Source organism: Patagioenas fasciata, chromosome 5, assembly GCF_037038585.1.
Source record: "Patagioenas fasciata isolate bPatFas1 chromosome 5, bPatFas1.hap1, whole genome shotgun sequence".
Lineage (NCBI taxonomy): Eukaryota > Metazoa > Chordata > Aves > Columbiformes > Columbidae > Patagioenas > Patagioenas fasciata.
The window spans coordinates 8,350,898-8,367,055 of record NC_092524.1 but is presented as its reverse complement, the minus strand read 5'-3'; the positions used below and the strand labels follow the sequence as shown (position 1 = coordinate 8,367,055).

Below are 16,158 nucleotides of genomic sequence, written 5' to 3'. Positions count from 1 at the left end.
GTTAAACCAACATAAAATTAATTCTAGGCAAAAAAAGCACTGTTGCTTTGTGAAGTTGCATACTTCCTAATAACCACAAAGGATATCAGTAGATCTGTTGATGTTAGCTGTCTGAGAACACATTCTAAAACTTCCCACTGCTTCTGTAAAATACAGAAGACACTGAGAAACAGGAATGAGAAGCAGAAGTGAACCAAAGTACGTAGGAAGAACCAAAGTCAGGAAGGAAGCGTAAGTCAGGAAGGAAGCAAGGTAGTTTGCAGGAGTGTGAATGTGAGGTGATGTTTTCTGCTGTGGCTTAAAGCAGGTGTGAAATTGAAGAGGAAATTATTATATAAGCCACGGGCACGTTGAAAATTGACTTTTTATTAAAATGAGATTTGCAGACAAATTGAGAATCTAGGTATGAAGTTGAATCTGACTAGAAAGGAATGGGAAATAGAAGGATGCAGAGCATTTGTAAATTACTTCATAGAGTTAATGTTATATTAGATTTGATAATGGGCAAATTGCTTAAATAAAAAAGGTAATGATTATCCTGATTCGGAAAAGATATTAAAGAATGGGTACCATAGATAAAGATGTGTTGTGCAGTCAAACGCAGACTGAATGAGTAGAGAACACTGGATTATCTCCCATTATTTGGAAAAAATGCTTGGAGTAGGCAGCTTGTTCTTCCTGATTAGAAACATAAAGCTGGGCAGTGTTACAGAAAATACGCTCGTGCATGCCAAGACCTAAACACCTCAGACAAGTGCTTGTTTTCTTAAATTGTGCTGAGCAGGGAGTGTGAGAGGCACCTTCTTGATGTTGGGTAGGAGGTCTTGGTGCTTGTAGTCAGCCATGTATGTGGGTGGGCTGCTGGAGCTTTACAGGCGCGTTTTACAATGTGGAGAGTGAAGTGGATGCGGTTCTGTCAGGTGAAACTAGTGGGTAAGGAACAGTATCTCAGAATGACTGTGTGAAGCTGTTAGGTGCAAGAAGTCAGCAAAAGAGAGTGTGGGAGCAACATTGATTGAACTGGAAGGAATGGATCAAAACTTACCTTCTTTTTTAAGTAACTAGTGATAATGTAATCTTGTCTTTCTCTAAGCAGGAGATACTTGGTGCTATCTACTAAACATGGTATGACCACAAGCAGAAGGTGCTTATTAAAGGGGTCTTGTGGTCTACTGATTTTTAAATTGGCATGTAAGACCTGCTTACTCTCAGTAAAGAGCAGATATATGAAAAGTGATGGAGGGGGAAAGCGTATCTCTTGATTATATACCTCATATCAGGTTCTTGTTGGGGACAGTTGTCTTTAAACATTCATGGGGGAAACTTTATCATTTTGCACAGAAGAGTTTGAGGAAGTAGAACAAAAAATAAAAGCTGGTAGTGCCGCAGCTTTGGATGAGCCATATATATGAACTTTACCTTGTACAGCAGAGAACAGCCCGTTCAGTAGCCTGAGGCACTACCCATGGTAAACAAGACCTACAGAGACAACAGTTCTCTTCTTCAATTTCTAGGCAACTTATAACTGTCACATCCATAGGACAGTGACATAATAGATAAGTTGTCTTTGTGTTTTGAAGAGCACGGAGTGTGCTTTTCCTCTTGACCCGAAAAGGACGATTTCTGCAGCTTTACTTGAATTACATTAATCCACAAAGGATATATGCAATAATGGGACTCAGTTTGTCAGGAAGGAAAATAGCAGTGCAAATAATAACATGAGGTGGGTTTGCTGTGTGTTTTTTGTCTTGTTTTCTGGAAATGAAGTAAAATGCACAAACAAGCAAAATGAGAAGAGATAGCAGTAGAATGCAGTAGATGGGAAAGAAGAGGAAATACTTGAGGAATCACTTCTTCATTTTTATAATCCAGATTGAAAACAGAAGAAAAAAGAGAAGTATATGTGACAGAAGAAATAAATGAGACAGTGAGTGTATCAGTGGTTGCTGTTCAGTACCCTTCTCCAACTAGAAAAATCATGTAACAGTTTTGTCACCACACAACTTGAAGGTTGCCTGTGAAGAAATATTTCTCTGTACAGCCTGTGGCCAGTCTCTTGACAGTGGTGCCTGAACTTCATGCTCGCTTTTCAAAGTATTAACATGAATAAAGTGCCTCACCGCTGGACCAAGAGGCCAGCATTTTTGTAAGGGACTAGAGGTAGATGCTACTCCTAAAGATTTGTCTGTATCTGGAAATTAAATCAAGTTTCACTAAGGTTTAAACTACAGCACAGTAGCTATTTTTTTATAAACACTGTCTCTGAGCTCTCTTATTTCTTATTGAAGTCCTTGTTCTTCTTTACACTGGAGTAGATATTTAGGAATTATAGGGGGTAGCCATTTCTTTAATATACCAAAATATATTATTAGTAGTGAAGTTAAGTTTCTTTACTGCAGTGCATTGATCTTTCTTCACTTCTAGACCAATCTGTTTAAGTTTATTCAGCAAGGTTGTCCAGGTTCTCAGTCCTTGTATTACTGTACTTCTAGAATGCAGACAGTTTCCTGATACCTAAAGGTATTCTATTCATGTATTCTTCTGGATTAACGAATTTTCTTATTTATGTAGCTTTTTAAATTTCAGCTGGGACATATGTTACTCTGTCTTCAGGGCCACATTTCAGAATTTCTTTGTTTTCACTCTTTTCTGGAAAAACTTCTGTTGTGAGACGCTGCCTTGCAACCAGATGTGCTTTGGTTAATTGTTCCTGAAGGCTGTTAAAGGCCTGGGCTCATGAGGCTCTAATGACCATTCTCAAGAAGTTGGAGAGTGAGGAGCAACCTTGGGTATTACTGGCTCTTCATCTTCAGTTCTGCCACTGGCCTGTCCCAGTCTCTCATTGCAACTTGACTCCTTATGAAAAATCATGCCCTTCGTTTTCTAGTGATCACTTTTCCTGTAGGCACGGCTGCTTTAAACTGTTCTGTTGGTTGGTTGGTTTTTGTTTGTTTGTTTTGGGTTTGTGTTTTTTTTTTTTGTCTTTGACAGAAAATGGTGATATGGTCCAGAATTTTGCTATAGAAAGTTAACATTTTCATTAGCTGCTCACTGAATGCCCATTCTGGTGTTTGTGTGCAGGATAGTAACTGGTAATTGGATTTGCAGAATTACAGGTCCTGCTTAAATAATGCCTTTAGTTACTGAAAAGTTTATTTATTCTTAAATACTGTGGGAAAATTCAAAGTATATCTAAATATAAATACACGATAGCATGCGTGATAGAGCACCAGTTTGTTAATCAGGAAGCAACTATGAAACCTAAATGATGGTTGTGATCAGGAAACATGTTTGATCAGACACTGAGAGAGGTGGTCCATGCCCCGAGCTTGTCAGTGTCGAAGAGTCACTTGGACAATGTCCTTAATTACATGCTTTAACTTTTGTTTGGCCCTGAACTGTGCAGGCAGTTGGACTAGATTGTCATTGTAGGTGCCTTCCAACTGGAATAGTCTATTCTTGGCTTTCCTCAGAAGCAGACTGCAAAATGGTGCGCTGCTTTTCTCTTCTCTACATTATAGCCGTTTATATGGCAGCTGTGACTGCAGTCCTGTAGGGAGACTGTTTTTCAGGTGATGATATATCTAGTGGAAACAACATGACTTTTACATTGTGATGTAATGCTATGGTTCTGGAAGCTCTAGAAATAATGCATGTAATAGTAGCAGTTGGAGGCATTTCATTAGAACACTTTTAAGAAACTGTTCAGATCTCATTTTATGGCAGACTTTGAAATTGAGACGCATAAGCATGTGAATGTGAAAAATGACACCACACCAAATTATAATACTTAGAATCTCATCTTATTACATTTTGAGAAAACGAGTTTTCCCATGTACTATATCTCTTCCTTGCACTCTTTACTAATAGCAAGATAAAAGCTATATTTTCACAAGGAATATTGAAAAGCTGAATGAAGACTGCAGAAATACTGAATCATTCAATCCTTATCTGATACAAATTGTAGTAAAATTATATATTACAGAAATGACATCTGCAATTCTCTGCTAATGTTTTTAAAGCAAGGATTTCATTGGTTAAGCCTTGGAATATCTTTCACAAATGAAATATGTGCATTGTTCAGCCTACATAAGTTTTACATCCAGTTATCTAGGCAGTTACCATGCATCCTTGTTGAGTTAATGACCACATGCAAGTGCAGCGTTAGTCCTGCATTTTGTCTGCATTTCATGTGCTTGAACAGAGCTTGGTTTGCTATTTGCAAAGGTAATTGCTCTTACCTGACCTGTAGGAGACTGAGTTTGTCATGTTAAGTGCTCATGAAATTAGTTACTGATTGGAAGCCTCAGCAAAAGGTGGAAGGTGCTAAAGATAGAAGAGTGAATTAGCATGTGATGCTCACTGTCCTTTCAAAGTTTACATTTCTTTGAAGCAGTCTGAGAAGTTTGAACTGCTATGGTGCAAGCAGTATTTGTTCTGCAAATAAAGTGCGAACATCTCTCCAACCAGCCCTAGCCTGTATTTTAGAAATGGGTAGAGAAATATGAATGTTTTGTTACACCTACAGTTCTATACTAGTGGAGACCCAAATTATATCCTACTGGGCTTGACAGCAGGTAGTTGATTATTTACCTTACCAATCAAGATGTAACAAAAAAAGGGGGGTGTAAATGATCAGCACAAATGGATTCATTGAATGATACATTTTGTGTAGTCTGACTTTATTTTTAAAACATAAACTTTTTAATTATCTAATATGTAGCCATCTAGCTCTGAATGAGAACAGGTCTTTCACAGTGATCTTCCATCAGTTAATAAACAAAAGTGATACTTGCAAATACTTAAATGTAGGCTCTGCTTGTTCGTACTTCGAAACATGCTGTGTCTGTGGATTTTTTTGCAAAAACAGCTGTTGCATACATGGTAGTATTTATAATTGAACTGGATCTTAGGAAATAGTTCTAAAAATACCAGCCGCTATGAAGTAAATCCTCGGAAAGTTACCGCTGGCACTGTTGGGGAATTATCTCTTCCCCAAGCCCATCTCATTAGCTGGTGCGGTCTGCCCGGGGTGCAGAGTCTCTCAGGTCCATCTTCCAAAAAACGTCCAAAAAACAGAGGATGGTGCAGGGGCAGCGGGAGCGGAGGGGGCAAGAGGATCTGCCACACCAAGGGCAGAGCTGGAGGCGGTGGATAAGGGAACATTAGATTTTATGCTTGAGATAATATTGTTTTTCCCTCAAAAACAACTGTTGAAAAAGATGTAGTTGGAATACAGAAATAGATGGCATTAAAAGACATGTTGATCCTTAAATACCATGTGCTAACCTCGCTCCCTTAGGACCTTGGTTGAAACCAAGAAACACTGGAAAGGTTAAAATAAAACACTTTAGGCTTTTGTTGTATGTTGCCAGACAACTATAAGTAGTCTACAGTCTCTAGATTAATAAAATCACTTGCTTTGCATAATCATAAACGACACTTGTCTCTTAATAAGTTTATTTAAAAAGGTGAAGTGCAGTGTAATTTCTAGATTAAATTTTACCCTTGAATGTTTGTGCAGCTTGTTATCGGGAAACACATTGTGTGTTCTGGGAAGAAATTTGGCCCTGTTATTATGAATTTGTCTTGTACAAAGCTGATACAGTAGTGACTTAAAATTCCTTTTGGAGCATCAAATTTAAAGTTACTATTCCAGCAAAACAGGTGGAATTTCTCATTGCCACAGGCAGCAAAGGACAAGGTCAGATTTGTTTTACTGCAGGAGAATCAAATTCAGACCAGGTGGCCCTTGTATAGTCTTCAAGGATGGAGGGGAGATGTTCTTATATACTGGTTTTACCTTAGAATGATGGGTGCCTGAGCTTATTCTGTAGTTGATGGAGACACTCCTATACATTAACGTCCAGGAGGGTAATGCCTCTTCTTTAATTAAAGCAATCAGAATAGAAATGCGGGCACTGTTAGAAATTGAAGGATAATCTGCTGTGAATTCTTACAGTTTATTTCGTTATGTTTAAGGACAAAAATACAGGATTAATGTCAGTCCTTTAGTGCTTGTCTGCATCTAATCACTGCCTGTTCCGGTGTCTGTAATAGGAAAAAACCAAGGAATGTAACAGGAATGAGGGGCTCTCCCCATCCCGGTGGTCCCTGTGCCGGGCGGTGACTCGGGAGTGGTGAGCCAAGAAATGCAGATTCCTGCAGGAGAGGGAGCTGATTTTCCCTCAGGCTCTGGGCACTTCATAAAAACCAGGCATGGGCTAATATTGCTTTTTCTTTTCCTTTCTTTTTTAACAAGTCTTGCCAATATCCATCCTCCTAACTTCATCGGTACCAAGATTTCTGAATTTTCAGAAATCAATTTCAAACCACTTAGGTGGATTTAGCAAATGCATAACACTGATTTGAAGTCCAGATGTGGTCAGCAGCTTTACATATATCTGATAATTCTTGTAGAAAATATTTTATGGACTCATAACACATACAAATAAAGAATGTAGCTTTTTTTCTTAGCAAAATATTTCAACTTTTCAAGGTCTTCGGTTATTGAAAGTGTGCATAGTCTAATTGAAAAGTACTTGTGCTCTGTCTTTTGATGTTGCTTGGTGACCGTGCTGCCCGGTGCTAATAAAGTTGCTCTAGCAAACAAAGTGGGATTCCTGTGCTCTTACCTGGTGCTGTGTACAATTACGGGGGTCAGTCTAGGTCACTTCTGCTGAGTAGTAGTTGTCACTGGGCTTTTGGGTGACAAGGGGCTGGGACACGTGCTAGGAAGGCAGAGCATTCACAGCCCTGACAGCTCCATCTAGGAGTTGTGTTGGGCGCAGGAGCTCAAGGCAGACGTGCAAAACACTTCTTATGTGGCTTAACCTGGAAGGCACGCTAATTTTTGCCCTGCATGCTAAGAGCTTTTCACTCTGAGCTTTTAAAGATTATTTGTGGTTTCATTCTTGAATAGCCACAAGATGATGCCTTTTGTCTTTGGCAAAGCTATGGGTTATTTGTTTTTTCACCAAGAAAGGATTTATACCATCTCCTGGGGATTCACTCCTTTAAAAAAAGTTTCTGTTCATCTTATTGACAATTTTACTTGAGTAAATGCAAGGGGAAAAAGTCCCAGCAGCAGCGCTCTGTGCTAGACATACAAACCAAGATTCATTTGTTATTTTCCACTCGATGAGCAAGGATAAAAGGAGTTTGCAGGGCGTGGGAGGTGCAGACTGAGAGCTCTGGCACTTTTGTGAGAATTGAATCCTTTTCGGCGTATTCTAAGAGGTGCTGAGGAACCTGCAAAGTTACTGTCAAAAAATGAAGTAAAAATGGGAAATGTCTTTTTTGAACTTTACAATGGAGGAGAAATTTAAAATAGAAGAATTTACTTTCCTTCAACTAGAAATAGGGCAGCGTCAGACTCCTTAATTTGTGTCCACAAGAAACTTCTGTCTGAACAACCCTGCAATTATTATAAGTGGTTTTTGAAGGTTGAGAGGTTGTGCTCCACAAAAAGCCGCGAGGAAGCAGTGGTGGGATGATCCGTGTGTGTCCCCGAGGTGTGTTGGATTGGCGTGTGGGACCACACGGCTCAAAACAATCTCCTTAGCACAGACATGCTGCCTCCTGATGTTACTTATGTGTTATTTCAGAGCAATGTTATTCCTGTAATCACTCATTTTGCTGCTCACCTATCTTTGGATAGTGTACAGAAAGGCTGTGTGCAAATAGTGTGTGCAAGACATAATTAGGCTTAACTTTCTGCAAACCTGGATTTTGTGGAGTCCTTTGAGCCTGGACAGGATACCGCTTCAGTTTGAAAGTGGTACAGACACAGGGGTCTGTTCTGCCACGTATGCCATTAAAGTTTTTCCCCAAAACTTGTTTGAATTCTCTCATTTTTAATCAACCTTGTTGAGGAGTGAGAGAAATGGAGATGCTCTGTTAGGGCTCTTGGGGCCAGGGTGTTGCAGGGGATACAGCACACTGGGAAGACAGTGCAGGACAGGACATAGTACTTGTTTTAGGCCTCCTGGATATGAGTCGGTGTTTCCTAATTAAAAAGTCCTCTTGTGCTTCAGAATGGCAATGGTATAAAAATGATATCATTAATACCTGGTGCGAAAGGGTTTGGTTTGCTGCCTACCGCCGTGCTCCCTGGCGAGAAGGAAAGGCTGTCGGAGCTGCTCCTGTGGCTCCCGTGTTTCACACCAGAATTAAAGCTGCAAATCCCCAAAGGGAACAAAGAGCAATGCGATTTTTAGAAGTTCCAGTGCTTTAAAAAGTAAGCAACACAGCGTAACAAATCCTTATTTAATTAAAAGCTCTTTATTTCAACACAGAAGCATCTTCTGAAGGTGGCATTGATTTTTCCTTGTTTCTTCGGGGTGCGTCTCTATGGATTGCCCAGTGTGTTAATGTAGCTGGAGCTCATAAACACACCAAGGGTTCCAGTCTGCCCTCAACATCCCATCTTCTGCTTTTCTTTGTCCTCCCTGACAGGCAGCCCGTTACTTCTGGGTCATGTTTCACCCTCTGCCATTGCGGTGTGTGTGTGCTGTCTGAGTGAAACTGTGAGATGTGAGCGTGGTTGGGTCCCACCTGGAAGGGACAAACAGATTCTCCATGGTTCATTATTCCCTTATTCAGCATCAGCATAGCATAGCAGAGTGTGCTTTGAGAAATAAATGTGAAAATAGAATACATTTATTAGCCTATTAGTTTTGTAAGTGTGGTATTTTACCCTTAATTTACCAAATCCTGATCTAGAGTCTTTGGTACCTAAGTCAATAATATATGTACTTAAGGCAACAGTGTACATTGAAATAAGAGGGTAAATCTGTGTGTCCAAACTAGAACACAGGAAAACAACTTTGTCCACTGGTACCTAAATTTTGGCCCTAGTGGAAGTGAAAAATTAAAATAAATAAAACCACTAATGTTTAAAAAGTTAAAGTACGTCATTTTGGGATGTTTAATTATATTTCTGCAACATTATATGCTGTTACAATGCAATTAGTTTAAGCAGGCAAAGTACAAACTGGAATGCTATAGTAGTATATGAAGAATATATTCCTACTATTCTAAAATAGTTTCTTAAGTGATTTTTTTTTCTGCTTCCCTATAGATTAAAGCAAAAAATTATGACAAAGTGGAAAAGGTGAGTCCTATCAATATATGTAATATATCTCTATAGCAAAAAAAAGTATCTTGTGATTAGGCTAAAGCAGTTTGAGAAGAACTAGAGCTGTCATTGAATGCGCGAATCAAAAACACAGATAAGAAGTATCACGAAAGTCAAATTGTTGTTGCTGCCAAGCCTGTAATCTGTTAAGTGTGCAGAAGAACTTCTCTGCTTTATTCTTTCCGGTTCCCTTGTGTAGCACGGAAATGCTTTAGTCAGAAGAATGAGTAGTTTAATTTACTCCTTCTTACGCATCTCAGTCATAATCACAAAGATTATTTTAATTCATGCTGTATAGCTTTAAAAGTAGAAACCTAATTTCCTTATCTGGAATCCTGATCACGTCTTCTTGATGTATTAAACAGTTATTTCAGCGATGCCTTATGAAGGTTTTACACATTGATTTGTGGAAATGTTACCTTTCCTATGTACGAGAAACCAAGGGGAAGCTACCTAGTTACAAGTAAGTTACCAGAGTTGCTCTGAATTATTATCATTTTACAGTGAATCTCTTCTTGATTCTCAACCAAGGGGTGGGGAGGAACGTGGGTTGGCAAACCTGCCTGGGGATCTTCTAGTAGAGTGTGTGTGTGGGGGGGGTTGTTATAATATATAATCTGCATTTAGAAAACATTGACATTTCTTTAATTGAGTGTGCTGGGTAAAATTCCTTCCTCAGTCTGGATCCATATGGTGAGGTGAGACAAGAATGGGGGAGTAGCTGGTGAATCCAGGCTGGTTCCCCACAGAGGAGATGGGTGCTCGAGGGGGTCTGAAACTCACGTCTTCCTCCATCGGGACCTCCTGCTGTCCTCCCCTTAGTGCCCTGTTAGTCTCCACAAAATTCAGCATGGATTCCAGCTGAAGTCCTATATTTGACCAGCAATAGTAAATAGCTCAGAGAAAGTTTTGGAATGTCTAAGAAGGCATAAAAAATCAAGGTGTTGAAATTTTGGGGTGTCTTAATATCTTCATCCCTTTTCAGTTGCTACGTTTTGCTTGTTTATAATCCTGTGGACTGAGAGGCTTCCAAAAATATCAGTACCTCTCAGCATCTATAAAATGTTTCTTTCCCAGCCCACCATAATGTCTTTGTACTGTAACTGGCAAGATAACTAATGCATTAAGACTCAAAATACAGTTATTTATTTATTTTTACAAGACTATTTTGAAACAATCAAAAAAATATCAGTGACCCCCCATCATTTTATCTAATTTAACTTTCCTCTATTTTTCCTGTCAATATGGTCAAGGAGGTAGCGAGGTACTGAAAGATGTTGGAGTAAAGGAGACTGGGAGGAAAGTGGGAGGTAGAAAAAGCCATTTTCTTCGAAACTTGACCAAGGAAATGTTCTGTGAACATTTTAAATTTGGGGAAAAATACTTTGAATCTGGGGGGGATGAGAAATCATGTGAAAGATTTTGAGCAGTTTCCACACAGGGGAGCTACTCCTGATTGCCCCAATCTTTTGGTGTTTCTGGAGAATTATAACAACAGAAAACCAACCAACCAACCAAAAAAACCTGATGGGTAACATCTGTCAGTTAAGAACATATAGAGAGCAGTTATTTTTTAGCTTCTCAAATTCACATAGTATACGTGGATTTCCACTTAAGGGGGTAGGGAGGCTCAGGAATTGTAAGTATGCTAGATTGCCACCAACAGACTTAAATAATATTCTTAAATAACCATGCAAAAAACCTAAATGCAGAATTTAAAGCTATCTGAATGCCAGTTTTTACTCTCACCTGTTGAATTATGCTTTTTATGTCTCAATATTTGGTTAGAATTTGCTGCACAAAAGAATACTCTTAAATAAAGCATTTTTAAATACTAAAGAGTTGCTCTATGGTCTTTGTGGTTTATTTTTTCCTCAGAGAAAAAATGGCTCAGGCATATGATTTTGCTCTGGATAAGATTGGCATGGAAATCATGTCATACCAGGTATGTTTTTTTTTATCAAAACACGTTTTATTTCTAACTTTATAACGAGTACAACTAAACATCGGTTTCATTATCTGTAATATTTTTTCTCACGTAGATCTGGGTGGATTACATCAATTTTTTGAAGGGCGTGTAAGTACCTTAAAAGAATTCTTTTAAGCTCAGTTAATGTAATGTTGATGTTCATACCAGTTCTGATCTGTAATAGCTGATGTTCATCTCTCTTCCCACTATTTAGAGAAGCAGTAGGATCTTATGCAGAGAACCAGAGGATAACAGCTGTCCGTAGGGTTTACCAGCGTGGCTGTGTGAATCCAATGATAAACATAGAACAGCTCTGGAGGGATTATAACAAATACGAAGAGGTAATCAAGAATATGACATTTGTTTGTGACATTAAGAAAGAAATAATCGTAGAATCGAGTATGGTGCCCAAACTGTAACCACTAAATAATTATGTATAAAAGAGATGACTGGCAGTATAAACACATTTTTTGTGTGCAGTATGTACCAAAACTGTACAGGTACCTGAGTGAATTTTTAAATTTATTTTAAAGACTTTCTATAGGATACATTCAACTGACCCATTTCCCAGTGGAATTGCTAGTGAATTAGAAATCACTGTCATCAGTGATGGAGAATATATCTAATGGAAGCTAGGGCAGATCAGCTGGCAATGAGGGCTCACTTCCCCAAGGAGGCACTCCCCTCCTTTCAATTAGAGTTGAACAGGATGAAATGGCATTCAGCAATGACGGCTGGGGCTTCCTTCACGGTATTAACTTACATGGTCTCAAGTACACGTAAAATGCTCCTCACCATCCTTTACCTGAAGCCGTTTCGGCATCAATTCAGGTGAGTCGGCTACCACATTTCTTCCCCAAGCGTAACCTCAGCTCATTGACCTTGCAGACTAATTAGTAGCTGCACCCTTATAGTGGTTTTGTAAACACGTTTAGTAACAGGTTGTTAACCTCTGTGAGAATGCAGAGCGGAGGGTGGGTGCCCCCGTGCTCAGCCCCGTCGAGCAGGGACGCGGGTTCAGCCCTCCCGTGTCCTGCGCGTTGCGCCCAGCGTCGCGGTGCCGACGTGCTGCGGGTCAGCTGAGCAGGACGGAAGGGACGGTTTCTCTTTCCTTGTCGCTAATTATGCAAGTTGTAGGGTTGATGACCTGACACTAATAGGGCCACTGTGTTTAGCCAGCGGGAGAACCTCCTGGCACCCAGAGCCATGAGCGTGTGCTGTAACAGCCCATCAATGTGTAGGTGTTCGGGGCACCGCACATGGCCTGCTGACCACCAGGGAGGATGCCCAGCGACCTGTCTTCTCCTCCCTAGGAAACCCTCCAGTACAACTTCCCTGTAAACCCCCTCTTCTCCTCCCACATGACAGCTGTCACTGCTGGTTCCTTCTCCTTTCATTAGTAGGTAGGGAGACTGTCAAAACAAGAGCTGAAACCTGTCCTCTGTTTGTTTTGCATCTTCTTCTAGTTGAGGCAGCTCTGACTGACGTCTGTAACACAAACCAGGAGCAGCTCGGGCTCTTCAGAGCTGCTGAAAGCCAAGGGCTGGCGCTCTGCTCGGGCATGGGTTTGTGCATGTCCTGTTGTGGCCAGGTCGGCCTTGAGGGCTGGGGCTGTTGCTTGCGGGTGTCCTGGCGCAGGGGAGGACGTGCTGCTCACCAGAAGGGCTCTTTGAGGGGGAAATTATTCCCCACATAAGCAGCCGAACAGCACAGAGATCATGTGCAGGTTTCAGTACAAAAATTTACTGGCTATTTGCTGCGATTAAAATACTCCCAAGCTTCCCTTTAGCTCAGTCAGTGGGCACTGGGTAGCAATATCAGTCTGTCAGTCACCACTATCTTTAATTCAACACATAAACAAGGGCGGTAACACCCATAGTGAGATGGAGAAGTGACAGTTTGGCTCACAAGGCTGCACAGTGCAAGGCTGGGAGTGCGTCCTGGGAGAACGTTGCTGCATCCTTAGCCTGGTCCTGGGTTCAATGGGGCATTGCCGGTTTGGGGTGCTACCCGGCCCAGGTCACTGTCCCGGAGAGCACTCAGAGTCCAGATGGCATCTCGCTTCTGTGGCGAGGTGACACCCAGCTCAGGTGCCTGTTTGGAATGGGACTGAAAGCTATGCTCCTATTCCCCAAAGTCCTGGTGAGCTACGCCAGCAAAATCCACCCAGACATGGGCCTGAACAAAAGGGGCAGTTGCTTGTCCTGCTGTAAGAGCAGTTCTTCGAGTTTCTGATCCTGCCTGGCATCCCGTGAGCTGCTGATGCTGAGGTGTGGGTTGTACCTGGGGGCCCGGCTGCCCCAAATCCTCTTGCTCAGCAGCGCGGCAGAGCCCTCGGTGTGCGCGTGGTCCTGGACGCTGTCACCCTGCAATGACAGGTCCCCGGGCTCAGCTGACAGAGGATTGCACATGGCGGGGTGGATGTTGAAGATAAGCTCATTTAAAAGCTGTCAATTACTTCAGGAGCAGAGAAGGCAGAGCTTTGGGGTCCACCGCTGTTACTGCTTGTCAAAGAAAACCGAATTCCTCGTGTGGTGTCTCAGTGTTTGCTGGTGAGCAGTGAGACAGGGAGCTGTGACTGACCAGGCATTTTCCGGCCTTTAAAAGGAAAGATGTCAGTCACAAATACATTCTTTCCACTTTCTCCCCCAGCAGGTTTATGTTAAGCTCATTGTATTTTTGAGAGCTGTGATTAAAAGTATACTGAGATGCTTTGGGTCAGCTGGTTTTCATTAGTGAGTTTGTTCTCTGATAAAAAAGTTCTTGCCCACCTGTGATGTGTTTATTAGGAAAAATGCAGTGTGTTTTGATATTAGTAGTATTGTAAAATAGCTTTGCCCTTCTAGCTTACTTTTGCATCCCCTTGCAATATCCTTTCTGTATGAAATAAGATTCAGTAATTCCAAAGTGAAATTGCATATTCTCAGTTCTTTTTTTCACCCTCTCCAGGGAATCAATATTCACTTAGCTAAGAAGATGATTGAAGACAGGAGTAGAGATTATATGAATGCACGACGTGTAGCAAAGGTACAAACCTCCACTGACTTTGCTTTGTTTAATTCTACAAACTAGCATTAAACTTTGTTCTGATTTTCAAATAAAAGTGTTAGACTAATAAGGTTGATACACTAAAATATTTGTATCCGTTCTATAAAGCACAACCTAAAGTAAGTGTTTAATGTGTTTAAATCTGCTGTTCTAAATATTGCTTCTGCTTCAGGAGTATGAGACAGTGATGAAAGGTCTGGACCGCAATGCTCCCTCTGTGCCCCCCCAAAATACCCCGCAAGAGGCTCAGCAGGTAGACATGTGGAAGAAATACATCCAGTGGGAAAAGAGCAATCCTCTGCGTACAGAAGATCAAACCCTCATAACAAAAAGAGGTAATTAGACACCGTGCTAGGACGTGTACATTTGTATTTCTTAGCTCCGTTAATGACCTCCAGCGTAAGCGATGATGTGATTTAGCGTTCAGGGATCACGCTGGTGCAGAAGTTGATCAAGTTTCTTGAATTGTGTCGCTCGGGTTTTTTTATACTACTCTTTAGTTTTTGCTCAAGCCAAGCTGGCAGTAATCCCTGGATTTGGGAGTGCAGTGCTATAGTCGTGTGCCACTGAACTCTCCTTGGAGCTCAGGAAATGGATCTGATTTCATGGCTGATGTTCTTGAGTGAGATCTGCACTTTCCTCTGTGGGGGAGGCAGATTTTAGCTGCTAGTTGTGATCCATAAAGTTCCTGGCAATATAAAAGAACTGCGGTTGGGCTTGTTGTAGTCACAGTCAATTAGTATTAATATTGGCTGATTTATTTGCTGGGTTCCATTGTGCAAAATGGTACCATTTCTGCACTAATATACACAGAATATTGCTTATGTTGTTGATGTTTTGCTTTTCCCCCCCCAGTTATGTTTGCCTATGAGCAATGCCTTTTGGTTCTGGGACATCACCCAGACATCTGGTATGAAGCTGCACAGTACCTCGAGCAATCGAGTAAACTGCTCGCTGAAAAAGGGGTAAGCACGTTGCCATTGGTTTTCTTCCTTATTTCATCGCTTGGACCTGGTGTACTGTTAAATACTGAAGAGCCAAGGGGATGGTGGTGAAAAATGTTTAACACCATAAGTTGTGTCATGTTCATTATTTTAAAATTGGGGCTATTGTAAGAAATAAAAACATTTGCATTTAAGATAAGAATTATGAAAAACTATTCCATTGTTGGCCAGTTTTAGGTCTGGGTGGGGTTTTTTGGCCTTTGTGATTCCTTAAGCACTGGGGAGATGATTATCTCTTTATTGGAGCACTGCATGGAAGTTCACTGGGACCTCTCACACAGAAGATATTCCATACACTGGCATTCGTTGTCACAGATGTTGAACAATTATATTATCATACTTATTTTATAACAGGACATGAACAATGCTAAACTTTTCAGCGATGAGGCTGCTAATATTTATGAAAGAGCGATCAGCACTTTATTAAAGAAGAATATGCTTCTTTATTTTGCATATGCAGATTATGAAGAGGTGAGCAAAAATAGCGATGTACTGATGTTAAAACCTAAAGACATCTCTCATTAATAATGTCATTTGTTTGAAACACAGTGAATACACAGAATTCTGTAGAATTAATTGAGTCTTCTAGTCCGAACCTCATTCAGCGTTTCTGAGGCTGAGCTGACAAAATGGAGAGGAAAAGCCTGTAGTATGAGTTACAAGATGTTTGAAAAATCTACTGTCTTTCCACTTAAATATTGACTATATTTTTCAAATTATTATGAAGCCGAAAGGCTGATAGATTTACATTTACCGGAGCGTCAGCTTTGTTGCTTTTACTTACCGTAACATGGAAGAGTCTTTGCAGGCAGATCCTGAGGACGACAGCTAAAAAATCCCTTCGCCCTTAAAGAAAAGTAAAAGCTTTCCTGGGCTTTCAGTGCATCTTCTTGTATGCCAAGCGTACGGGCTATTTAGGGTTTTTAAGGTTGCACAATATAACTTGCAGCTGGCAGGGAACAGAATGGATAATTTGGAAGGTGCAGGCTGGGGAGTGA

The 16,158-nt window shown here is 40.8% G+C and overlaps 1 protein-coding gene across 1 annotated transcript in view; it reads left to right on the top strand.

Moving 5' to 3' along the window:
- Positions 1 to 16,158, top strand: part of CSTF3 (cleavage stimulation factor subunit 3) — a 49,000-nt gene that overhangs the window by 23,752 nt on the left and 9,090 nt on the right. The window contains exons 4-12 of the mRNA XM_065839999.2: positions 9,083 to 9,115; positions 9,505 to 9,602; positions 11,018 to 11,084; positions 11,182 to 11,216; positions 11,323 to 11,449; positions 14,058 to 14,135; positions 14,329 to 14,491; positions 15,012 to 15,121; positions 15,515 to 15,631. Of these exons, the coding sequence (XP_065696071.1) occupies positions 9,083 to 9,115; positions 9,505 to 9,602; positions 11,018 to 11,084; positions 11,182 to 11,216; positions 11,323 to 11,449; positions 14,058 to 14,135; positions 14,329 to 14,491; positions 15,012 to 15,121; positions 15,515 to 15,631 (828 nt within the window). The remainder of the gene's footprint in view (positions 1 to 9,082; positions 9,116 to 9,504; positions 9,603 to 11,017; positions 11,085 to 11,181; positions 11,217 to 11,322; positions 11,450 to 14,057; positions 14,136 to 14,328; positions 14,492 to 15,011; positions 15,122 to 15,514; positions 15,632 to 16,158) is intronic.